The sequence below is a fragment of the Uranotaenia lowii genome, chromosome 2 (assembly GCF_029784155.1).
Source record: "Uranotaenia lowii strain MFRU-FL chromosome 2, ASM2978415v1, whole genome shotgun sequence".
Lineage (NCBI taxonomy): Eukaryota > Metazoa > Arthropoda > Insecta > Diptera > Culicidae > Uranotaenia > Uranotaenia lowii.
The window spans coordinates 351267453-351294471 of record NC_073692.1 but is presented as its reverse complement, the minus strand read 5'-3'; the positions used below and the strand labels follow the sequence as shown (position 1 = coordinate 351294471).

Genomic DNA, 27019 nt, shown 5'->3' with positions numbered 1-27019 from the left:
TACAAGCAATGTTTGTGTTTGTGGGGATGGCTACCACGACATTGATCATGTTGTGTGGACGTGTGAACGGTTTGATCGATCGAGGGCTTGGCTACTGGATACCCTTAGGGCCCGAAGTAAACTACCTGGGGTTCCAATTCGAGACATCTTGGCAAACTTAGATCTTGAATATTTGTACCCTATATACAAATATCTTAAAATGTCTGACTTGGTCGTTTAGTCCTCTTCCTCTCTGTCTTTACTCTATCTAATGCTCTTTTCGTCTATTCATTAGAACAACCTCTCGTCCGACCGGTTCGATAACACCGGAATGAAGGCTGGCCAGGAACACAATACCTGCGGTAGCTTACGAAACCACGCTACAGGAAGCCACCACCGACCAAAGACGGAAATCTGTTCTCGAGAGTGACCCTACACAATCCCTCTTTCCCTCCCTCTTAGTTAATCAATTAACAGTTGAGTAGCCGCGACGATTACGGCCCCCCTCTTACTAACACCACATAAAAGTGAAAGTGAATACTCGGCAAAAAAAAAACTTTATGAGTTAAATGCCTTAATAAAGCTACCTGTAAATAAAAAAAAAAATGCTAATGATCGGTTTCATGTATCACTCACTCACTGCCTGATCCATTCACATTCACATCAGATGCATTGCGCATTGGTGAGATTCCAGTTGGATGATGGTGCTGCACTGTTTTGACAGCTAGCATCGTGCGAGGTGATCTGTATTTTAGCGATGAATTGAACGATCGATGATCGGGTAGGTCCAGTAGCAATCAATAACGAAACCCGACAGCTGTACGTTCGGGTGCGAAGAGCAATCAGAAACATTCATTGAAAATGAGTGATTTTCGGAACACTGGTTTCATGTTAGGAGTGCGTAAGCCTGCTAAAGTGTTCAAGTTAAGGATATGATTTAAAAGATCTTCACAGTTTATGATTCGGACCCAGGATATCGCCACGATGCCTGCTCGGCCTCCTCCTTTAGCTGTATTGTCTACCTCGGTCATTTTTCAACTTTTTTTCTCAAGGTTCAATTTGGTTTTTTCCAAACCTTTGACTTTTTTACATAACTTTATATAGAGTTGTTTTTGACATTTCTTACGCACACTTGCTGAGCGTGTACAGATGAGACGGGACAATTAACCTCCAAAACTCTCGGTACAAAAAACGGACAGACGGTCGACAAACATGGTCGTTTTTTAGGTTGATTGTCCCAAAACTAAAAAGTGTTGGTGAAACAACCAGCATAATATCACCAACACTATCAGCGGCAAATAGGACTATTGACTGAAAATGTTTATTTACAGTTATCATTCAGCTCGAAAAAATCATTATGTATAAATTTTTCCGTACTGGGATTGAATGAATTCCCACAAATTTAGGCGTGTACGCTACGCAACATAAAAAAGATGCGTCGCGCGCCTGTAACCTTGCGCACCACGCAACTGTCAGCATTAAAAAAAGTTTTTTGTAAATATTTTAGTTTGGGCGACATTTTTATCATTTAAAAAATGGATTTTAGTTACGAAAAATACATTAGAACGGGCTGAATATGGTGAAATTCGTTGATCAAACTCCCCGTCAAGTGAAGTTTGTATAATTAGCGTGAAAGCTTGGCCTCTGGAAGTGGTTCTCTTGGCTGCCATTCATTTGGTGGTCTTCAGAAGTGTTTTGCTTGAAGCAGCAGAGGAATCCGCATCGGAAGGCTAGAACTTCTACGATGATGCCAAAAGATCTGTGATGTGAAAGTTGCTTGAGTTATATTTTTTTTTGTGTTTCTGTTGTGTGTTTACGCAAGAAAGATGGACGGTAAACTAAAAAGCAAAATCTATAATTGAAAACCTTGAACGTGAGTGTTACACGCCGCTCTATTTCTGTTCTTCGTCGCATCTCGGATTCGTTTCCGCCCACGCCAAAAGGGCGGACGGATATAGCACAGCAATACAACAGGGTAGAGGAGACAGAACTCTTCAGAGGGAGTTTGTTGTTGGGGTTCCGTTTGGTCCCATTTCTGAATCTCGAGCAAAGGAGCGCCCTAGCTGGGCCGCGGTCGCAAGTTGGATTCCGAAAGCATCTTCGGAGCGCCCCCCTCCGGGAGAATGATGGCTCCCTTCCGGCGCAAAAAGTCCAACAAGGAATTTCCGGTCAAGGTGTGCACCTACGATTCGGAGCTGGAGTTCCACCTGGAGGTGAGTGAATTTTATTCGATGTTCCTTCGTCACTTAAAATTTAATGCTGAAAATAATTTCATTTCATCTCTTGCCACTTTCTGAGATACCACTTTAGCATTGTCAAAAACCAAGATTTAGATCCATATTTCGAGGGAATTCCTCATACCTTTTGATAGTCATGTTAAACGAGATCTTCTGTAGCTACACCAGTTCTTTTAAAAAGTTGAGTTCAAACTGGTGTAATGGATCACCAGTGCGGTTGTTTTGGTAGAAATTTGGGTCTAAACGGCTGTTTGGACTACGGATGCAGGTACTCTTGCAAACATAATAATTATTGACACCTCAAGGATGCTTTATTTTGTTATCTAAAAAAACGTAACACCAAATAATGCTGACACCTTATTTTGGCTTAAATTTGCTGTCAAATAAAATTTGATGTAACCTTAATGATGCCTAGTTGTGCTAAACAAAGAAATCAACACAAAATAATGCGCACGTTGTGCTAGTAACGACTCAATTAATTAAATTACGTTATGCGTCGTATGGAATTCCGTTACAGAATTCAGATGTTTATTCCAATTTCACAAAATAACGATACCCTAATGATGTAAAAACGAACACACACATATAGGATCTCAGTGAAACTTCATGTTTCTTTGAAGAGATCTAAATTCTATTTAAGACTAAGCGTACATCTTTCAAGGATATAACGGCTAGCATTTTACTAATGCTAACACCACCAACCCACAGAAAGAGTACTATGTTTGCCGTGACCAAGACTTGATCTCATGACCTCTGGCTTAGAAGACTTGAACGCTATCCTCTAGGCCACGGTCGGTGGCAATCAATAAAAAATCACCACTTAAGATTTGCGCTTTATGCCAGTAACGAACAAATTTGCTGTTTGTATTCAGTTTGATTTAATTTTGAACACCTAAATAAATTTGATTTTTTATCACAAAAAATTGAATACCAAATCATGCTATCATTTTGATTTTTTCTTTTCTGCTTTATTGTGAGAAATGAAACCTTAATGATGCCTCGTTTTGTTAACATGGAAAAAAACAAAACCACAAAGTGCTTTCATTTTGGTCTCAATGCCTTATTTAGATATTGATTTGGTATCATATCTCGACATATTAATCCTTCAATGAAATTAAATTAGCGCCAGAACTAAATTTTACTTGGAAAGTCCGGACTTCCGACAAAGGAAAGTGAAGTACTAAATTGTCGGAAGTCTGTGTTTTGTTGCCAGTTCACTTGCGACGTTTCTAAAATTTTTATTAAAATTCACAATATTTGCTATCGATTCAGGCATCAAAGTCTACATGTAATTATTATAAAAGGAATGAAGAAGACGATTTACGACACAATCAGGACCGAAAACACAATGCTGTAGTTCAGCTTAAACTGAACCATAGCAAGGTGGTCGTGGTACCTGCTCGAAAGCTAAGCGAAAATAAATTGCGCCAGTGTCGAGTTAGACTAGTCCAGTCTGGAACTGATAAATGTATTGGGGATTCGGAGAGCAAGTAAAGTTCAACTGAACTGATTGGCTGTTAACTAAAGACTAAATTTTATTTTCATACAATTATATTATTCTATAATAAGTTTGCTTCGATTCGTGACTACTAATTCTCCTCTTCGACATCGATAGCTACTATTCCTGTCGCTTCACGTAGTTTTCCGAATTTCACGCTAGGTAACGGTTTCGTCATCATATCTGCCAGCATGTCTTCCGTTGGGCAATACAGCAAACTGATGAAGGACTTGCTCCGCAAATCCTTGATGAAGCTTTATTTTGTATCCACATGCTTTGATCATTGGTCCACCTTTTCCTTCTGCACTTGTCGGATACAGCTTTGGTTATCCTCCCGTATGCAGATCGGTAGATCCACTTTCATCTGGAAATCCTTCAAGAGCTTCGTGATCCACTGAATTTCCTGGCACGCTTCGGCCAGAGCGGTGAATTCTGATTCTGTGGAAGACAGCGCCACACACGATTGTTTCCTGGAGGCCCAACTCACCACTCCACCGCCGAGAAAAATCAGAAACCCTGAAGTTGATTTTCGGCCCGGGTGTCTCCAGCCGGTACTTCAAAACTCTCTTGGTCTCGGTCCAGTCCTTGGTGCGTGGTTGACTGACGGATCTTCCTAGAATCGAGGAGCTGATCGAGACCTCTGGACGTGAACTTACTGCGAAATACAGCAAACCACCCACTAGGCTTTGGTACTGGTCGCTGTTCGGCAATACAGCTGGGTCCTCCTCCTTTTGCTGGTAACCAGGGTCCATCGGAATTTTCGAGCCTTTGGAATCCGTCTGACCGAACCTCGCAGACAACTTCTCGATATAGACCTGCTGATTCAGGAGATATCCGTTAGGATACTTAGTTACCTTGAGCAAGGTTGCGGATCTTCGTTCAGAATGTTTTTTTTTTCACCCATCCTAGTCACCAACTATTTTACTCCTCAACACTGAAAGTCTGTTTTCTTTACAAACGACGCTTTTCAGCATAGAACGACGCACACCTAGTTTGTTTTTCTTCCCTCTTGTGATCAGTTATTTTCTGAGTTACTATCGGTAACCATCAAACAATCATCATTCGCTCTTGATGAAAACATTGCTCGAAGACGACGTCGTATCATTCGACGCCTTCTCGACTCGCTGACGATCATATTTCGCCACGAATGCTTCGTGAAGCAAAATGATTTATTTCTAGGAACGCAACAGGTGCCCAAAAACTAAATCTAGGCCAATAGTGGCTTATTTTCCCCTCAAGTCGTGTCAATTGTATGGGTCTTAGTCGTTATCCCGGAAATTGTCCTCCTAGTAGCATTCTTCCTTAAAAGTCTGAGTCTGGACCCTAATCAACATCTTCGTCATCAATTCGCGCCGAATCAACTCGCGGACGAATGGATTCAGTTGCGAAGCAAATGATTGCTGAAGTAACGATGACTGAAAATCGGGATGAAAAGTTCTTGACGTCTTCCAGCACGGTCAGCTTGCAGCATCTTCATCCAGCGTACCGTACAAATAAGCTATTTTGATGTCCACATGCTTAACGAAGAGATTTCGTTCAGCTGCCACCGGCGCGAAGACTTCGTCAAAATCTTCACCGTACTTTTGGAAGTATCCTTGGGCGACTAACCTTGCCTTATACCAAACGACATTGCCGGTCTCGTCATCTTTCCGACCAGGTGGTAGTGATGTGATCTCCCAGGTTTCGTTTTCCATCAATGGAATTCCTCGTCCATCGCTGCCTTCCAGTACATGCTTTCACACCTTTGGTTTGACGAGTCGACCTTCTGGGATTTTCAGTGACTGAATTGATGTCAGCCTCGGTTAGCGTAGGACCAGTTGCGTTGTTGTAGCCGAAATCATCGTTGTCCAGTTGAACATCATCAATGTCCGACTCGTCCAGCGGTGCTTCCTTGTTGACCGCCAACGGGGCTTCATTTTCGACCGGTTTTTACTGAACACTCGAATTCTACAACATCTTTCCCGTTTCGGTTGCCCATCGACTGCATAAGGCTCCTTTCTACCAGGCGCTTCTCTTTAACGAAGTTGGCATCGCGGCTGATGATAACCGTTCGTGTTGCTTGATCCAGGAAACGATAAGCTTTCGGCGAGTAACCCACAAAAGTTAGCTTCATCGATGCTGGGCTTAGTTTTTTTCTTTTCTGCTTGGCGATATGAACGTGTGCCGCACTCCCAAAGACTTTCAGGTGCGTCACATCCGTCTTCCTTCCATACCAGAGCTCGATCGGCGTTGTAGGAACGGACTTCGATAACAGGACGTTCTGCAAAAAAACTGCAGTTCTCACCGACTCGGCCCAGTAGCACTGAGAAAGCTTGGCACCGGCTCATATCGATAAGGTACCGGTTTTTTCTTTCTGTCACGCCGTTTTGCTGCGGAGAGTAGCTTGTGGTGAACTGCGCTTGAATGCCTTCCCGTTTGTAGAAATTTCTTAGCACGCTCTCCGTATACTCGCCACCTTGGTCGCTTCTGACCACTTTCGGCTTCAGACCAAATTGCATTTTCATCATGGCCACGTATTCCATTATCTTCTCCGGAACTTCGCTTTTCTTTCGCAACATATACAGGACCCAAAATCTGCTGTAGTCGTCGAGGACGGTCATAAAATATCGATGACCGGACACCGATACGTTATCCACAGGGCCGCAAATGTCGGTGTGCACGAGATCGAGCACAGCACTAGATTTTCTTTCCACCAGTTTCGGAAACGGCTTCCGGCTCATTTTCGCTTTCTAACAGCAGTCGCATCCCTCTCGTACTCTTCAATCGTACATCTTCAGTCCGACCACCAGATTTTTCTGCATCATCTCACCGCCCGCATTGAGCTCACGATGCCTAAAGCGCCGATGCCACACATGCTGGCAGTCAACGTTATGGTGACCTTTTCCTGCCATGACCACTTCCTGCGATGTCTTCACCTTGTAGAGTCCGCCAGTCTTGACTGTGATCGCCCCTTGTTGGCCTCCGACGAGAATCGAGCATCCTCCTTCGTTGAATAGTAGGTACTTCTGCACCTTTTTCGACTAGCATTGGTACAGACAGCAGATTCATTTCCAAACTCGGCACAGACAGAACGTTTCCAAGGGTGATCTTCGTAGTTTTTCCATCGTCATGGTAACACAACAATTGACCTTCGCCAACACCTTCAACTTTTGCGATTTTTCATCCATGCCGGGACGCTCCTGAGTTCACAATCCAGACACCAACATGAGTTTGCGTATGATAGCGAATGTTACGGATATCTCACCACTGCGGGCAGCTTTGGCCTTTGGCGATAGACCTTTTTCCGGTTCCATTTGCTTCGCGTATAATCGACATTTCTTTTGTTTGTGGTCACTTTTCTTGCAGAAATAGTACACGAGCGATTACTTTTTCCCGTTGAAACTTGCCTTCAGCGCTGCATCCGACGGTCCGCGTTCTCGTTTCACCACTTAGTCAAACAGCTTATTCTCCATCAGCTCCAGTTTCAGCCCATCGTCGGAACGGCTCTCAGTGCCATCGTGAGCGTTTCGAAGGAATCAGGGAGACTCCTAAGGACCAGCGCGACCATCAGTGGCTCGCCGGCAGTCCAGTCCAGCAAACGACAGCTTAGCAAACAGCTCTTCCAGTTCAAAAAGGTGACTTTGCATGTCATTCCCGTTCTTGTACGTTTTGTTGCAGATCCTTTTGAGTACCGCAGGTTGTCTCCTCCCTTCCATAAATCCGTCAACTGCGCCGAAGCTTCATCCTCAATGTATTTCCACATGTCCTCACGAGTCAGCAGCATTTCAGCCTTGAATTTCCATACCGAGTAGTTGGAACCATTCAGTTTTACGATAGAAATTTTGCTTCCTTCCATGGCGATTCCCGAAACTTCCAGACTTGACAGCGAAAAAACTTTTAAAAATAATGTCTACTGTGATCTGCGCCTATAACCTATTGGGAACTCGGAGGGCAAGTAAAGTTCAACTGAACTGAGTGGCTGTTAACTAAAGACTTAATTTTATTTTCATACAATATTATGTTATTCTATAACTAGGTTGCTTCGATTCGTAACTACTAACAAAATGTTCAGGCTCGGTTGCTATTCACGTCACGGGGCGAAAATAAACGTTTTTCTTTTTTTCACATTCCATTGCCTCAAAGCCCTTAGCCATGTGGCTCGAAGATCTTCATCTGGCTTCTGGCTTCCAGGTCCTACGATCTTCCTGGTTGTCCATCCATCTCGGAACTTTTTCTTCACCTCGGCACTTTCTCTGAGGCTTGATGCCTGTGCTTTGTCAATTTTTTACTATTTTTTGTCATTTTTTTATTATTTCCTAACACATTTTTGTTTAATTGAAAAATTTCCCAACATTTTTTGTCTAATTGAAAAAGTGAAGCCTCAGATAATCCACCATAAAACCAGAGCGCTACTTGTTACCAACGTAAAAAGTTGTGCCGCACATTAGGATTTTAATTAAAGAACGGAACTGAAATACCTACCTGAAATCGACAGTTGAGGATAAGTTGGACATCGCGCTAGTGGCAGATTCATATCTCAGGGCATCGGACTGCAGTAACTGTGTTACTTCAAATGGGAATGTTACTTCAAATGGGCTCGACACTAAATTTCGAGAGCAGTGTTTTATTTACGCAGCTTCAAAGCTAAAATATACATATTCGATTTTAGGTTTAGGGACATGTTTTAGGTTTAAGCACAAGTTAAAGTTCGATCACACTTACATTTTAGTGCGAGAAAGTTGGCTACGCTAAGCTAAGCTACTCGTCTTTTGATCCCGAATCTATCCGGTCCGGATGATGATATCACTAATCACGCCTTGGGTCAACGATCAATACCAAGCTGCCAACTTCAACCGGTTCCGAGTCTTGGAACCACTTATCCTGCCGTCCCCGTGTTTCCCGAACGTTCCGTTGGTTTTTAATTGGAACTGCGGGTTGTTTAATGCCGTTGGAACTCCCCAACAAAAAGTAGTTTGGAGTAAGTGCTTCTAATTCAGCGGAATTTAGGAAAAGGTAGGTCAGAGGCCTTGAATTGATTATGCTTTCAGCCTTCACTATCAAAGTATTGAGCCTCTCGTCGACTAGTTTACCCTCAGAGTACCCATCTTTAGTTGCCACCTTGACAGATCTCACCAGTCTTTCCCACGCGCCCCCTATGTGTGGTGCCCCCAGATGAGTGAACTTCCACTCGACATTCGTTAGAGTGTTAAAGAGCCCTCGGTTGATCTGCTGCTGAAGTAATCTTGACGACCCAGCGTAGTTCGTCCCGCTGCTGCTAAAGAATATAGCCGGTGCACCGCGGTGTCCCAGAAACCGTCCGACTGCAAGAACACAGGAAGTTGTGAAGTGTGAGGACACCGCCTCAAAATGCACGGCTCGCACGGCCATACAGCTTCGACCAATACGTTGAGTCACGATACGAAGGCCTGAAATGGGGTGCAGTTTCTGCGGTAGAATTCGGCAATTTTTTCGGAGCATTACTTTCCCATCGAGAAATGATACACGTCGTGTAAGCGAACTTCTTTCCGTAACGTTAACGCCTTCTTGAAAAACAGCGTTCTCCCCCGGGTAGACTTCCAGTTGGAGCTGCTCATAGATGGCCTTCATCACCGTCGTCAGTATCGGATTATCATTAAGCTTTTCTTCACAGGACGTTCTTCTATCGGGGCATTCCAAGCGTCGCTTGGCCATTCCGTAGCTAACCGGGGAGACAACGTCGTTGTGTACCCTCAGTGGGCCTGTCCCGAAGCGATCGCCAACACGCTTCGTGGTCTGCTCCATAATGGCAAGACCTCGATCATCCTCTTCCAATTGCGGCTTAGATATCGCTGTTTCAACGTTGTCAGTCACCAGGATGTTGAGCGAATCATCTGCTGCACTCTTGCAGCTGTGAAAGTTGATGGATGTACTGCTGCTTCCACTACGTCGACCATAAACGCACCATCCAAGCCGCGTTTTTGTCGCGATAGGCCCGGATCCATCACCTTCTTTTGTTTTTAGGGGTACCGCCAGACGAAGATTATCAATCCCGATGAGTATCAGCGGCTTGGCGTTATTGTAGCTTCAACGCTGCCACCTCTGCCTGGAAACTCTGCTTCGTTAAGTTCAAACGTCCCACTGTCCGAGCGTTTGGTAATACGTACCGGTTCTCTTTATCGGGACCCGAAATCTCGAAGCTGACTATGCGTGAATCGTGCTCCACTCGCGACGCATTCCCTGTTCAGCGTAAGCAGAGAGGTTGAAGACTTCCACTCAATCCCAGCTGTTTCGCAAGACCGTCCTCCACGAGCGTCACATCCGATCCTTCATCTAAGAGTGCAAAAGTATTCACCGTCTCAGATTTTCCGTACACCGTAACAGGCACAATACGGAAGAGTGTTTCTGAATCTTGAAAGCGGTGAGTGTGGTTTTCAGCAGTCTCTGTTGAGCTTTTTTCCGGCGCAGAATGTAGTAACGGATTATGTCGATATTTACAGCCAACGATATCACATTTGATGCCACTTCTGCAAGGACGCCTACCATGGTTGCACAAGCACGAAAAACAAAGATGCCGTTCACGAGTGAGTTTCCAACACTCGGATACCGAAAGGGAATTGAATTTGTAACAATCCCGAACTCGATGACCGTTCTTCCCACAGCAAACACATTCCAAGACTTCGGAGTTCTTCTGCTTCTCCATCTGTGCTTCTACCTTGTTCTTCCCTGGATCATGTTGTTCGGGCGATGAATAGTGAGAGTTCACAAACCCTCTGGACTTGGGCTTCTCACGATTGCCTGTATTGTGCTACTCAGTTTTAAATGGAATAACACTCGCTGCATCCCGGACGATTCCGGCCATGTATTCTCCGAAGGTCTTCAAATTCACCACCGACAGGTTACGACGATAGCTAGCCCACAGCAGCTTCTGATCATCCGGTAATTTAGCAATCAACTCTTGCAGCAGTTGAGGATTGGATAACTGGTCATACTCATTGGCTGCCTCGATGTGGTGACACAGCGCTTGTACGGCTGTTCCGTATTCCATCAGCCATTCCAGCTTGTCCACTCGATGTACCGGAATCGCTCGCACCTTCTGCAGCAGGTTGTTGATCAACAAATCTGGCCTCCCGTACCGCAACCGCAACGTTTCGATCACATGGGGTATTGTGGCCGGAAGAACTAAACTACTCCTTACCACCTCCAAAGCTGGTCCCTTCAAGCATCTTTGTAAACGCAGCATGTTTTCGCCATTTGAGAAACCGCATACCGCCGTGGTGTATTCGTAGTTTGCGATGAATATCGGCCACTCCGCTGGATCACCGGAAAAGTAAGGCAAATCCCGTGAAAACGACTGCCTGGCTGCTAACTGCTGGGGCGTCAAGCTCGTCGGCGCACCGAAATCGTTCCTTGGAATACACTGAACTCTGGTTCCATCACTTCGCGGGATTGACTGGGGCAAAACGTATTCATTTGACTGGGAGGTTTGGTGGATTTGTGTTGGCTGACACGTCGTAAAGGGCAAAGACGTCAAAGGTGGCAAAGAAGGAATAGTTGGTACAACATTATGTTGCATTGATTGAGGCACCAAATTGGGCAACGGGTGCACTATATGCTCCTGCATTAACTGCTGTGACACTCCTGGATGTGAGGGCAAACGTTTTGTTATTGTTTGTGCGGATGGCTGATACACTAATGGTGGGGAAAGTTTTGTAAAAGACACGGGCTGCTGAACCATCTCTGTCAATGGACTAGAATTCCCAAAAAATTGTTGCTGATGTGCAGTCTCCGCGTTCGAAAATGTGGATTGATAGTGGGGTTCAAAATTGGTTACATTTGTGTGGGTGGAGCGCGCGACTATATTACGCTGCTGCTCTAAAATGTGGGGTTCTGGGGGCGCGACATGGTTTCGCTGCTGCCCAATTACTAAGGCTGATTCATATGTTGTGGGGCTTTTAATATTTGTAGCATAATCAAAGGCTTGACACTTACCAAGTGGTCCAATACTTCCCTCTAACTCAGGAGCTTCGATGGTTACCGATTTCCTTTTCGGCAATGTCCCGGTGAGTGACGTCAAAGCATGTTGACCTGTCTGCTTGGCTGCCATGTTGCTACTTGCTGCCGATAGTGCGAGCTGTCGCCGCTCAGAACCCGGCTGGGCACCTACCGAAAGAACGTCGTTCGTTCCCCCGATTGTTAAAGTTGAAAATAATTCTTCGCACTGCTGAAGTTGGTTCCGAAGACTCATCAGCTGTGCTTGCGTCGGTTGATGCTTGTTTGCACACTGTTGAATTTGCCGCTGCATCGCCACGAAGCATTGTGACATTCCGTCTCGCAACGCCGCAGCATCCGCAGCTGTTGGAGGAGCAGGTTCGCCACCCACTGCACCAGCAATTGGGTCTACGTGTGCCACCCACTCTGCCGTTCGTTGTTTGCCATCTTCCCTCCGGTTAAAACTGGTTTCCTTCATCAGCGCATCCTGCTCGTCCAGGAAACGCTGGCGCATATCCAACGCCACTCGCTGAAGCTCGAGTTCCTGACGTTCACGCATCCGGCGCAACGAATCCGCTCGGCTGGATACGGATATCTTGCTGTTAACGCTAGGGGCTTTCTTCCGGATGATACAGTTCCGGCATTCCCAATCCCGGTCCTCTATTGATGCGCCAACACCAGCACAGCCATAGTGCCACCAGGTTGAGCAAGTATCGCATTGGCACATGTCATCAAACGACTCCGATTTGTCGCAAACCTGGCAGTGAGTCAGCTTAGAGTCGTCTACCTTCGATCCACGCGATTTTCTCGAAGTTCTTCTTCGTCGACCATCATCTTTTCCGACACCACTCATCATTTTGGATAAAATCTTTGAAGAATGTTACTTCAAATGGGAATGTTACTTCAAATGGGCTCGACACTAAATTTCGAGAGCAGTGTTTTATTTACGCAGCTTCAAAGCTAAAATATACATATTCGATTTTAGGTTTAGGGACATGTTTTAGGTTTAAGCACAAGTTAAAGTTCGATCACACTTACATTTTAGTGCGAGAAAGTTGGCTACGCTAAGCTAAGCTACTCGTCTTTTGATCCCGAATCTATCCGGTCCGGATGATGATATCACTAAATGTGAAATGAAGCTATTTAAGTTCGACTCGTTTAGTAAAAACATCTAGCACTTACGGTTAACGAAGCTCAATTAAAATATCAGGCAAATCATCAATTGCCTATACAAATCGAGTGGTATCGGAATAGTGCGATCACTGTATAAACAAACAGTGTGAATTGTTAATCCATCCTAACACATTATAAAAAGACAACTTACGGTTGGATGAATAGAAAACTGTTGAACTTCCTCAAGTGGCCTCTAGTGATACCGTTCCTACTGGAGAATCACGGAAATTCCTCAAAATTCACTGCAACTAACTATCACTCCTTACTTGTTAATACAGACGCTCACAATGCGGGGGAAATCAAAACAAGGTGCTTATACACTATCAGAAAAAGGCAGTCACACACGGCGTTATGTATTGACAATCTGGGATGGGCTATCAGTGGCGCCGACAAACTGGGTTACCGATGATCACAAGACGGCCGCGATATTGGTAAGAGGTAGATTTCCTAATCAAGTGGCAGTGGCAACAGAGGGCTCAGTGATAGCCAAAGTGAGTGAAATTTACTTCTGTAGATGGATGCTGACGGATAGAAGCCCCATGGCCATTGCCGAGTACTTGAACGCGTGGGCAAGTTGGCTAACTAGCCCCATAGGTCAAGCCATATTGGAAGTTCTGGCGAGCCCTAATGTAGGCCTGGTGGAACGTAGGTACCACAGGAATGGCAGTGAGTCTATCATAGTCGTCAACTTCAGTAGTCCGGGGTTAACATGCAACTGGAGGGTTAGTGAGAACTATTCGCTATCGGATGGGCTGAAGTACGCAGCCAGTTAATCGAGAGACTAGGTCAAGTGAAGGCCTCTGGAAGAAAATACAGTTCGACCATATCCCACTTTGTTAAAGTTGGAGAAGAACCTGGACATCCTGTCCGATAAAGGTTTAACGAGGGTTATCGCTCGCGCTTGTAAACGCAGTGAGGTCGAGAAAGGTTGAATTTAAAATACTAGACCACAGAAGCACAGGTGGTGAACAGAGGAAATTGCAGATCTGTGGGACAGCTACTAAAAGCATTAGGTGCAGCATTCAGAATGCAAGAACCCAAGAAAAGAGGGAGCGCAGGCCGCTCTTCAGAAGCACGAGGTCGGCCTCCGTAGTGCAATCAAAGACTATCCTTCTGCCGATATCTATAGAATGGTTTTGGCCTGGGTTACCAACTAATAAAAAAACCCTACATTCGAACCTAGGGACGGAACGGTGACGTTGACAGCAAACAGCAAGACTGAGTCGATTAGTTTTGAAGTCTTCAAAGTGCTTAAACCGTTATTGATTTTCTTCTTATTTTAATGGACTGTGTTATAAAAAATATCAGGGCGATGTAATCTAATCCTTTTTATCTGCTTCTTTTTTTTCTTTCCCCAGCACCGCGCCACCGGAGGGTACCTGTTCGATCTGATCTGCCGAACGATCGGACTCCGGGAGAATTGGTACTTCGGGCTGCGCTACGTCGACAAGAAGGGCTACCACAGCTGGCTCAAGATGGACAAGAAGGTGTTGGATCAGCACATCAACCTGACCCCGGAGGGCTGTGTGTTCATGTTTATGGCCAAATTTTTCCCGGAAAATGTCGCCGAAGAGCTGGTCCAGGAAGTCACCCAGCACATGTTTTTCCTGCAGATCAAGGAAGCTATACTGTCGATGGAAGTTTACTGTCCACCGGAGGCATCGGTCCTGCTTGCATCCTATGCCGTGCAGGCTAAGGTGAGTTTTGGGTTGAGCATGAACTGGACTTAAGACTAATGTAATTTTGATTTCTAGTATGGAGATTATGACGAAGCGGTTTGCAAACCGGGAATGCTGATCAGCGAGAATTTGCTTCCACAGCGAGTGATAGATCAATATCAGATGACTCCGCAGATGTGGGAGGAGCGAATCAAAACCTGGTACGCCGACCACAGGGGAATGTCCCGTGACGAGGCGGAGATGGAGTATCTCAAGATAGCACAAGATCTGGACATGTTCGGTGTCAACTATTTTCCTATAACGGTAAATGAAAATATTTTATTTATTTGAAAAGAAATGCATTCAAATTTTTCAAATTCTAGAACAAGAAAAACACAGAAGTATACGTGGGCGTCACTGCCCTTGGTCTCAACATCTACAGTAAAGAGAACAAACTGACCCCGATGACAACGTTTCCGTGGAACGAAATTCGCAACATCAGCTTCGATGGCAAGAAGTTCTTCGTCAAAACGAACGACGAGAAGGGCAACGTTTCGACAACCTTCTACTCGGAGAAGGCTCGAAACAACAAAGAGCTGCTGGACCTGTGCGTGGGCAATCACGAGCTGTACATGAAACGGCGCAAACCGGACACGATGGAAATCCAACAGATGAAAGCCCAAGCCAAGGAGGAGAAACACCGGCGACATATCGAGCGTAACAAGCTAGCCCGCGAAAAACAACTGCGAGAGGAGGCTGAGCAGGAAAAGGCCAACATGGAGAAAAGACTGATCCAGCTGCAGGAGGAAATGGCTGCGGCTAACGAGGCTTTGGTAGGTTTTAGTTCTTTGACAATTTAGTAAGTTCTTAACCTTCCGTATTTCTCAACAGCGTCGAAGCGAGGAGGCAGCCGAACTCCTTGCCGAGAAGAATCGCCTCGCCGAAGAGGAAGCAATGCTGTTGTCCCACAAAGCGCTGGAAGTCGAACAGGAGATCAATCGGATGCGGATGACGGCTCGCAAAACCGAGGAAGAGAAAGTCTACCTGGAACGGAAAACACAGGAAGCCGAACTACTCACGGCACGCATGATCGAAGAATCGCGAAAGCGCTCTCTGGAGGCCGAAAAGCTCAAAAACGAGCTGATCCACGCCCGGGTGGCCGAAAAAGAGGCCAAGGAAAAGTTGCTAAACTTTCTGAGTCGATCCTCGACCGAATCGATCTTCATCACACCATCCTCCTCGCCGGAAACACCGGCTCTCGAAGCCAATACCTACGATCTGCTGGCCGATGGAGATATGGATCAGCTGTCGCTGGAAATCGAGAAGGAAAGGTAAGTTTCCGTCTGAACTGGTTGTAATTCAATCTTTGAGAAGGAAGTCCGTTTTAATGTTGACCATTTCAAAATAAGCAGATATTTAGAAAATTTTAAGTAACTTGTTAGCAGTATCCGTAAATTGTAAATCATTTTTCTTTTGTTCTCAATTAGGGTCGAGTACCTGACCAAATCGAAGCAGGTCCAGAACCAGCTCAAAGAGCTACGGTCCGAGATCGAGCAGCTCAAGATCGGCGAGAATCACTGCCCGCTGGACTCGATCAATGCCCAGCAGACGCGCCTAGGTGAGACCAAGTATTCCACCCTGAAGAAGCTCAAGTCCGGCTCGACGAAAGCGCGGGTAGCGTTCTTCGAGGAACTGTAAGTGCGATTCATCATTTTTTCCGGATCAATGCTGCTGAAACCAGCAAGCAAACAAGCGATCAAGGGGTTCCCTAGGGCGGCCCTGTTTTCGTTTTTCGTTTGACGAGATTTCACAAAAATCTCTCTCTAGACAGCAACTGTTGTACTGTTGTGTTTGGTAGCCTGTGTTGTAGCCAGATTAGTTTTACCTTACTCTTAGTTCTAGTAGTTTAAATCTCTCTTTTCTTTCACCGTCTAGCGTGTGCTTTTATTTCGTGTTCCTCGTCATTTTGGAATCGTGCAGCCTCAAAAATTTTGTTTTTAAAATTTCAAATTTAAACCTTTTAATTGCCTATCAGTTTTGATTAGCATTTAATTGGATTAAACATATGAGAAGGTCACCTATCACCATTTGTAGGTGTTTACTAGCCTAAATCGTGTCATATTCCATCAGTAGTTGAACATTTTCATCAACTAAGTTTACGATAAAACATCGTAATGTCTCATGATTGCCAGAATGAATTAATTAGGTAGATTAAATTTGGCTCTTGGTAGAACATGTGTATACAATTTGATTCACAAGTATAAAAGATATATTAACTTCTCACTAGAAATCAAGAAATTAGCAGAAAATGTATTTTATTTATATATTTTGTAAGCAAGCAGTCTATAGTTATTATACTAGTTTTTCTTTAGTTTAAATTTCGTAAAGTCGCTATTATTTAGTGGTTAGCCCAGCTATTTACATGATAAACACAATTTGAATCCTACTGAAGTTTACATAGGTAGATCTTAGAATAACACGTATTCTGATAAGCGAAAACATGAGCACATGTTTTACTTTTTATATACAGGAATCCAGCACAAAATTTAGAATAAAAAGTCGAATAAATAAACTTTATTTCCTTTTAAACAATATACAAAAGAAACATAGTACAAATAACCATATCAATTCAGCCGAAAGTATCAAATGTACCTAAAGCATCTTCAACTCATCAAAAACACATGTTCATTTATGTATTTGTTGGGAGTTCGCGCGTTTTTTTTCTATCAAATTGATGGTAAAAGGTAAATTAAATTACTCTTTTTGTGTTGCATGCTATGCTTTCGTTTAAAAAGTTCTTTTTTATTGGATGTTTTTCTTTTGTAGTGTGTTCGTTCTTTCAACTAAATTTTTTCTTCACCTGCTGGAAGATACCTGAGGTATGTCTTACGCTGATGGGTTTAGCCTGACCTCAATTCTATGCCTTTTGTATACGATACCTTTGTTCGAAAACTGTTATCAAAGATTTTGATATTCCTATTAAAGTTTTTTCTTTATTATTCTCATACAGGGAACCAGAGGAATCCTTAGCCTAGAAAGGTTCAAGCCACGACAGGATCGCCAACTATTGAAAACGCACAACATGGTATACATTTTGCGGATCGAACAAACAAAAAAGTGCCTCGTGAGTGACAATACTCCCTGAATCATCAGGACAGACCATCACTGTGCCAACAAAACCCTGCCTTCGATTCGATGTGATTCGAATCACGAGACGAGAAAATAAAAACAGACTTTTGCCTTACGCTCTCAATTTTAATGGGAAGCCTCATCGACTTTATCTCTTCCTAGGGGTTAAGTTTGAAATTGTAAATACATGAACTTTTAAATGACTATTTACCTGATTGGTTCGAATTTTCGAAAGAAATATTTTAAATAAGGCCCTCAGGATCAGAGGGATGCAAGTCCAAAATCAACAATTTTGAGTTAAGTATACCTAACAATTCTTCATGTTTCAATGTACATCTGGTGCAAAACTCAGATTTTTTTTTAAATTTTTTTGAACACTTTTTCGATTGAATTAAAAACTGCTTGAATTCAAAAAAATATACGAAAAATCACAACTTCGAAGCGCATTTTCTTTTGGCATATATTGGCACTTGTACCCCTCTGATCCCAAGCGCCTCAAATGGTAGATAACCTGGTAGTAATGTTTCAGAACATTTGTCATACGACAGCCTAAATATACGGAAAAATCTTCCATAAATATAATGTCTTGATGATATTATTTATGAAAATTATAAACGTAAAATCATTCCTGAATTTCTAGAACTACAAGCAGCGGTCCAGCAAAACGTGTTTGATTGCTCTCCGAGTAGGTACGGTGGGTGGTTATTCGGACCGAGAGCGAAGCCGACAGACGAAATAACGATGCGTGTCGTGCATTTCTTGGTCTGTCGGCTTCGCTCTCTGCCCGAATAACCACCCACCGTACTTACTCGGAGAGCAAACAAACACGTTTTGCTGGACCGCTGCTTGTAGTTCTAGAAATTCAGGAATGATTTTACGTTTATAATTTTCATATTTTTGTGAAATCTTACAGCGTAAATTGTAGCACCTCACTAGAATGTAGATTAAATGTGCTTTCCAATGAATATACTTTTGATTGGTCCAAACAAAGCAAAAGCACTGAAAATCCGGGTACAACCTGACGGAGGACCACAAAAACAGATGAAATTTCAATTAGTGAAAAAATCGCAAAAAGTAGCCAACTTAGAAAAATTCCAGTAAATTCAATTTTTGTTGCATCGAAAATCTGAAGACAGCAAAATTTTGGAATTTCAATAAAGTTTGTAGTCATATTTTTCAAAACACTCTACCATCGCTCAAACAGTATTTACTAGCAATTGAATGAAAAGTAGGTTTTTCAGACCACTTTTTTGAACTTTTTGTGACCATTTCTAGTGAACCTGTATATAAGAGAAGTGACATCTGAAACACAAAATTCCAATCGAGCAAAAGAACTGTCAAAATCGATTCCAATCGATCCGAGCATTTTGTCGCAGAGCTTTTACCTTTCTTATTGAAAACTCAACCAAGGAAGGTATTGCGATTGTTGTTATAGTTCAAACAGATAATTTTTTAGCTCACAGTAAACGAAAATTACCGAGTTCGGTAATTTTTTTACCGAAATCCTAACATGTGGAAATCGTTAAACTGTTCGGTAATTTTTTCATCGCGGAGAAGTGACAGCTGTCAAATATTACAGATCTTTTTCGGTAAAAAATTATCGAAACTCGGCTGATTATATCTAAGATCATCTGTCAAATTATTGACAGTTGTCAACGTGACAGCTCGTTATATTACCGAACAACGGTGTTGTACAACCGAAATGCCTGTAATTATTACCGAAAGGCCGGTAATGTTTAACCGGAAAACTATAAAAGCTCGGTAGCATGTACCGAACAACCGGTAAGATTTACAGAAATTCCTTAATAAATTACCGAAAACCTGAAAATATTACCGAATTACCTGTAATTATTACCGAATTATCTAAAACTATTACCGAAATACCGTTATTTTTTTACCGAAAAGCTGTAAAAGTCCGGTATTTTTCACCGACCGACCGGTAGAATTTACCGAAACACCTGTAACAATTACCGAAATGCCGGTAAATCTTCTCAAAATGCCGATAAATATTACCGGTATTTCGGTAACTATTACAGAAATATCGGGAACTTTTACCAAAAAAAAACGGTAATTTTCACCGAAATTTCTGTAATTATTACCGAAATACCGGTAATATTTACCGAAAACTGTTAAATTTTCGGTAATTTTTACCGAAACCCTTAAAACTTTCGGTAATTTCAGCTTATAATGCACAGCACATTACGCGAGATGATCCGAGTCTTCAGAAAACACTTCAATTGAGAAATTTCAATTCTGAAGAACATATATAAACCAGGCTCCGTCAAATCGATGTTTTCGCCTAAAACGAAAGTGTCTTCTTGAAATTTTTGACTCGTGTCATTTCACGTCGAGCTTCATGGCGTCTGACAAGAAATAATACAAGTCGATAATTTCGTTTCAGAAGACATCTCCGCTTTATGCGAAAACATGAATTTGACATAGTCTCTAAGGTCCTAAGGTATGTTCTTCAGAAGTGAAATTTTCTCGCTTGAACTTCTGGAGACTCGAGTCATTTCATGTTATGCGATGCCCATCCTTAGCTGAAATTACTGAACGTTTTCCAGGGTTCGGTAAACATTACCGAAAATTTTAAATTTAGTTAACCTCATAGTTTTTTTTGTCATTCAGGATCCCGTCTCTCCTGTCGGGAGAAATGCCAGATAATAGTACAAACATGAGGATGATAAAAACCTTGGAAGAGTCAAAAACGACGACGACGACATAATTTCACGAAAACATAAATAGTTTTAGATCATTCTTGAAGTAAATATATTTCCATCCAGCTAGGCAGTGATCTCATTTTGGAATTTAAGCATATATTTAAACGAGGTTATTCCCCGAATATGGATTTTGGAGTATTTTTTCCTTTTGTCGGACATAGTTTTACTAGCTCCTCCGGCTTTGAAGGAATCAATACTATTTACATTTACATAGTAGCGAACGCTGCAACATTAACCAAAGATTAAATTTTCTTAAATCAAACATTGAGACTTCGAGCTTCTGAAACGTAACTTAAGACAAGTTCTAGAAACCATAGCCAAATTTACATCAAATTTGGCCCTTATTCTGCGCCGCGAGTGACGTGACAGTTGGCGAGTCACCCCACTCTTGTCACCTTATTCCGACAGTCGGTTTAAGTGAGGTGACAGCAAGTGACAGATACTCATTCCGAGCTGAGTGACTGGATGAACCCATCTAGAAAAATGGAGAAATTTGTTCTGATTGTGTTGTGCCGGTGTTTACGATTCGGTTTTTGAAAATTGAATTTAAAATAAACGAGTGAAAATTGTGCCAGGTCCTGGACAATTATCGGATTGTACGGTGTTAGCAAGCTGGTCAATTGGAAAAAAAAGGACGAATTTGGCTACAAAAGAGGAAATTTCAGCCCAGCCCGGATTTCAGACACAGCATCAAACTGGAGCAACAAAAACTCGAACAACATGCCAGGGGCGACTGCTGTCTCACAAACCGCGGTGCGCAAAAAGGCTTCCGAGTATCTGCGACAACCTTAGCTGCTATTACAAATAAGTTGCTTCTTTTAATCTCACCATTTCTAACTTCTGTCTACCTATTTTAGGTTTAGGTGTTGCGGCCAGCTTGGGGCGAAAATCAGCGAGGACAAGGGCTGATGGAATAAATCGACGCGGTCCTAGAGTCGGTGGTGTCGATTATCGTTTCCAATCCTCTGGAACGGGACGAAGCAATGCGACCAGGTAAAGGAAGTCTTCCGCGGAGTCGATCAACTAAAGGCTAATTTACAAGCTGTACCGTCTGTTGCACGACGTCCTCCAGGATACAAACAGTGAGCTGCTCTGAACGTACACGGACGAAAATACCAGCTACGCCCGGGAGGATGCCATGAAGTGTATCGTGATGGCCCTCGCCGATCCGAACACATTCCTGCTGGATCCGTTTCTGTCGCTGAAGCCGGTCCGGTTCCTGGAGCCGATTCAAAATCTGCTATCGGCGTTTGTGTTCGAGAAGCTATTTACAGTTTCTTCTAAATTTTTGTTTTATTTTACACCAAATTCAAAAAAGTTTTGAGATACGTGTTAAAAAGTTACGGCTACTAAATAAAAAGATTAAAAAGCGGGGTATCGACTTTTCGAAAGTGTTCACAATTTCGAATTATTCAAAGTTTATCAATTGTATACAAAATCATGAAAACTAATAAATTTATTTTTCCCTAAAGATTTTTCAAAATTTTAATCTCAATTTTCCTACTTTTTTGTAATTAATCCGGGCCCGGATGGACCTGAAAACTCGCACCGTGTACATCTCCTCCTGCCCTCAGTGGCAACAGTTAAGATTGCATGACAAGGAAGATTTGGTAGCAAAAATCCCTTAAATAAAACCAACTCCTTCAAACTCCAACCCTTCTCGTAAAAAGAAATCATCGTTGTGTTTACAAATTTATTAATAATTTAAGCTAAAAACATGCTAGGTAAAATATTTTGATTGAATTTTAACAACTAACAACTCCGCCTTCTGTAATTTTTCATTCCATTTTAATCTCGTCACCACCTGAAAAGGTACCGACAATTGTCACCTAAAATCGTCACCCGAATGCGACGATTCTCACCCACGGTGATTACGAGAATAGGGTAAGAACTCACAAAGTTCATCCGAAGTGACGTTCCTCACCTAAACCGACTGCTGGAATAGAGTGACTTGGGTGACTCTACTATCGTCACGTCACTCGAGGCGCAGAATAAGGGCCTTTGTGTGTGTGTGTGTGTGTGTGTGTGTGTGTGTGTGTGTGTGTGTGTGTGTGTGTGTGTGTGTGTGTGTGTGTGTGTGTGTGTGTGTGTGTGTGTATGTGTGTGTGTGTGTGTGTGTGTTTATGTGTACAGAGAACAGCGTTTCAATAACAATATCGTTCGTCACGGCCATGCGCCAGGATAAGTATGTATCTTCGTTCAGGTTTTAGTAATGACACTCTTTAAGTTACACGTTCGGGAGCCCTACACCTACACTTACTTCCGGGACTCATATTATGTACATTGTTATATAACAATAACTATATCAGCTTCGATACCGACTCCAGGTGCTCTCGCTTGTTGGTTGGCCAACGATTCCTTTGTGTCAAGTTTACTACATCGGGTTCTAAAAATATCAATCACCAATTAAAGTTAGCAATTGGATCCGCAAAGAAAATAACTTACTTCTACCGCCTAACATTATCGACTCGCAATTCTACTCCAATTCAAGCAAACTCAGACCAACAGGATTCGGTGATATCCCATCAACTTGATGCTGTTTAGAGAATGAATAAAATGAAGTTTTAAATTTGAAATAAAAATTCTCTTTTTGGTTTGACCGTTAATAAAATAAGTTGTGTTTCTATTACATCCGACATGGTCCACCCAAACAAAATTATTTATCGTATTTTTTTACGTAACCCTACATATATTCAATATGAGATAATTTAAATGGTGTAATAAGGTTTACACTGAAGAAAATTAATTCTTTATTTTGCGTTTCCTGCTCTTAGGAAAAAAATTCAGCAACAAAGTGTAGGTACGTATTTGTTCACATTCATATCTGTTGGAAAGGCAAGCCTTCAATATTTTTCGTAAGACTAGACTCAAGCCCATCTCAAGAATCTAGATAAAAATGAAGAAGGCTAATCTTAATCAAAGGCCGTACGTCATTATTTCGAAAAGAATGCTTTTCTGTTTATATTGGGAATTTAACAAGCAGTGTCATTCTTCCCTGCAACAAAGGCTTCTTATTTCATTAATGACTGGTTTGTGATAACGTTCTGCATAACGTATCTGCATTTCTTCAATCTTTTGACACCTGCATGGACTAACTTTTTAAAATAATCAAAATTTGGCTAGTTGAGATTGATTGAAGTACAAGCATTTGAAATTTATGAACCGACTTAACGTAGTGTTATTTTTATGTTCACTATAATAATTAGCTAAAAATTATGTAAAACCAATTAAATAACATCAACAACAATGTGTTCCTTTAAAAGAGCATCTATTTGCTCGCTGGGAACACCCTTTCAAAAACCCACTATTGATGTACGCAATAAATAAAATCTAATCTTGTAAAATCTTGTAATAGGTTCTAATTTAAAAGTCTTAACAAAGTGCATGGTAGCATGTTATAATTTTTGACCAAGTTATTGTAATATTTACACTGCGCAAAACCCTTAAGTCCGCCAAAAGGGAGGACAATTAGTTGAACCAAAACCGGCTGCCGCACACTTACCTCACAGTATTGGAAGATACAGGGAACACATGTCGATGAGATTTCCGTCGATGATCAGCTTTGCTTGATTTATTGCCTATACAACATCAATGCGACGGATGAGCACGGAGTCCAGTGGTCAGTCAGTCATCGCTCGCTAGAAAAATTCTACCACGTAGCTGGGATCTAAAAAATAAATAAATTAGGGAAACTTACTTTGTTATGAAATTTACAATTTCATACGATGGAACCTACTAACAACATTTACATCTTCAGCTCTAGTAAATAATTAACCAAATGTCAAAATGGATAAACAAGCCCTGTTCTTTAGGACCAGAAACGACCAGATAATTTTTTTCTGTTGACCTTTTTTTGAACGATGGTTCCTTCCTCACAAGCAGGTGTTTAAATCCGTCGGGTGGCTCCGGATAAGAGGAATATTCTTAGCACTCTGTCATAGGTGTTGTCCCTGACTATTTTTCGGCGGATTCTGTCTGTGACGAATAAACTCACGGTCACACTTGTAGCCTTGATTGCATTGGTTGAGGAATTATTTACATTCGTTGCCTCCGTTGTCTATTATCGGAAGCCGCCTATCCCCAGGGAGATGTTTGACTTCTCACTCGATTCAAAATAGATTTTCGTCTGATGTAAGTCAAAAATTGCATGAACGTATACCTGAAATAAAAGAAATTTATTGTCAGTTGTCTATACCGCTTTTTAATTATGAACTTTATAAACAAATTCCTCACATGATCACCGATTGTAGATGTTTTGTTCTCTTCGTATCCACCAGTAACACAGATAACGTTTCCATCTCCGACTTTGTTAGAAACCATACTTCTGTATTATTCTGCTGCTGCTTCCTAAATCTGTTCTTATCAGGGCACGCTGGTTTTCTGCAGGGTCGCGACAGCATTGAACTAGAATCGGAAAAATCTCTCGCCTCTCGACGTATAGAAATTATCTAACGGATAGGTAAATCGGTGGACCTGTGTCACGTAGATTTCTTATAGGGCGGATACTATTCCGGGCAGCTTTGGCGGTGAACGGCTCATGTAAGATTGCTTTTCAGGTGGATTCACAGGCCTGTTTTTAGTATACGAGACGCTTTACGAACAGCAACTAACTCCAATTTTAAACCAAGAACAGCGCCGGAACAAAACAACAACAAACCGACTGCCACTTCGGATAATTCCTGTATCGGCGGTATACGTTTCGCCCTAAAAAGCAGATATGCACAAGAATTTTAGTTGATGCTGGCGGAATTCAGCTGCTGTGCATTTTTGCAACAGCTGGATGAATGCTTTTACCGCTAGTGCGACGACTTTTGATAATTTTGGTGTGGGTGATTATACCGATTAACTATTTTTAACATATTTTTTACTTACCACGTTACCAGCTAAATTCATTTATTTACACCAAAACAAAACTTGCAAGCCACACAATTTCACACGCGAACACGAAAATGGCGACGATTGTGTGGTTATAAATGGAGCACACGAGAGACGATTGAACACGGATGTATGAGCGAGAAAGGAGGCGCAAGCGAGATGCCTTTACATTAAAGGTACCAGAAAGAGACAGTTTTGACGCTTGGTTTGACAGCGGCACATGGCGGCAGAATTATTTTACAGTTTGTTCGGCGTTTTTTACCGAACAGTTGATGACAACCGATTTGTTTACATAGATCTAGACGAGCCTCGGTAAATCAAGAATCGATCAACGAAGTTCTGTAGAAAATAGACGTCAAAATCATAAATTACCGATTTTTTCCAAATTACAGAACTGGTTCGGTAAAATAAATTACCGAACTCGGGTAACCCATGGGTCATATGAATTTATGATTAGGTGCAATTTTTTTTTAATGCTTTGGTAAATCATGTTTCTAGTTAGAAAGCTAACTGATTATTAACGAAATTCAAGTCATTCATACCGTTTATCGCGATCCTTCGGTCATCGAGTTCAATGTTATTTTGTTGGATTGAAGGAGCGTTCACTTTAGAGCTTGAACATTGAGCCAGAAAACAGTGCTGGGAATTTTTTTGTCCAAGATTTCGGCGATGTTGCCACATATTTCATTTTAAGAGGGATCAGATGTCGCTTCTCTTATATGAAGGTTCACTAACCATTTCATTAAAAAAAATTTAAAAAAATATTTCTTTGTTCCATGATGTAGACATTAACTTCAGCTTTCATATGCATAAGGCAAATATTTTTTTGGACGTGTAACATATGAACTACAGCAGTTTTCGTGAGGCATGTTTTTCGGATTTTTTTTCTTTCATGCTGAATAACGAGAAAACTATAAACTTTAGCTATATATAATGTTCTAAACATATTTTACTGACATTACAAGGTTTCTATTGATAGGGTAAGTGAGCCTTAACTTGGCATGCTCCTTATCTTGGCATGCCAAAATGCATTTTGGTAATTTGTATGTCAAACATATGCCTAAAATTATAAAATAAATCAAACATAAAAGAAAATCGCATTTGTCTACATTCTGCATAGCATTTGCCCACAATTCAATCCAAATAACTGCGTAATAATTTTTTTTCACATGACGAACTGGAAGTAAAATTACGATTTTCGGAAAAAAATCTGAAATGAACCTACCTTGCTAGTGCATCTGCCACCTTCGGATCGATTTAAAAAACACACTTCCCTATGAAAAAATCACTAAAAAATACCGTTGGTTACAGCAAAACGTGGCCAAAAATATAAAATTATAACCTACTCCAAACAACGTACATATTTGATCTAAAATTGAAGAAAATATAAACATTTTTTTTCGCCTAATCTTGGCATGAAATTCCACTAATTGAGGTTTGTATGTATGTGTGAGAACGAAATTAGCAGGCAGACGGTAGCCGGCAGCCGGCAGCCGAATCGTCGGCCGTTAGTGCACAGTGGTCTGGAAATTTAAAACCGGTCGAAAGTAAAAAGAATGATTGAATTAAAATAACTTGAAAATACCATAAATGTATTTTGGACTATAATCAATTTATTTATCTCTCAAGCGTATTTGGCATCTTAGTTGGAATTATAATACTAAAAGTTTAGCTGCCTTTTTTTTTGGTAAATTTCTAGAACTTTTCCTCTCAACTTCTGAGCACGAAATCAACAGGATTCGGATCCGAATCGATATCTTGGATCACAACGTTGAAGTAACTTTATCCATACCCATAAAAGAA

General features: G+C 41.9%; 1 protein-coding gene and 1 long non-coding RNA gene across 6 annotated transcripts; one reads left to right on the top strand and one right to left on the bottom strand.

Annotated features, from left to right (window-relative positions):
- Positions 1–1460: 1460 nt before the first annotated feature.
- LOC129742398 (moesin/ezrin/radixin homolog 2) lies at positions 1461–17831 on the top strand. Of its 2 annotated transcripts, XM_055734297.1 has the most exons (7): positions 1462–2192; positions 14193–14531; positions 14589–14816; positions 14876–15325; positions 15384–15823; positions 15980–16186; positions 17503–17831. In XM_055734297.1, exons 1-7 carry the CDS (start codon positions 2103–2105, stop codon positions 17525–17527), a joined length of 1779 nt encoding a protein of 592 aa, XP_055590272.1. In that variant the 5' UTR covers positions 1462–2102; the 3' UTR covers positions 17528–17831. The 2 variants fall into 2 exon arrangements, with proteins under 2 accessions (XP_055590273.1, XP_055590272.1); XM_055734298.1 differs by having other exon boundaries at positions 1461–2192; positions 15980–17831.
- Positions 3738–25469, bottom strand: LOC129742400 (uncharacterized). 4 transcript variants are annotated; one of them, XR_008736534.1, is made up of 6 exons: positions 25214–25469; positions 24575–25045; positions 24066–24500; positions 23844–24008; positions 22787–22877; positions 18491–22727 (listed from the first exon to the last, which is right to left on the bottom strand). It is a non-coding gene; the product is annotated as an uncharacterized LOC129742400 (long non-coding RNA). The 4 variants fall into 4 exon arrangements; XR_008736533.1 differs by having other exon boundaries at positions 24078–24500; XR_008736532.1 differs by having other exon boundaries at positions 24082–24500.
- Positions 25470–27019: the final 1550 nt, after the last annotated feature.

What these genes read in the sequence shown, in the direction of transcription:
- LOC129742398 (XM_055734297.1), top strand. Translation starts at nt 2,103, where the DNA reads ATGATGGCTCCCTTCCGGCGCAAAAAGTCCAACAAGGAATTTCCGGTC. An exon ending in AGCTGGAGTTCCACCTGGAG is followed by an intron (nt 2,193 to 14,192) that starts GTGAGTGAATTT and finishes TTCTTTCCCCAG; the next exon opens with CACCGCGCCACCGGAGGGTA. An exon ending in GTAGCGTTCTTCGAGGAACT is followed by an intron (nt 16,187 to 17,502) that starts GTAAGTGCGATT and finishes ATTCTCATACAG; the next exon opens with GGAACCAGAGGAATCCTTAG.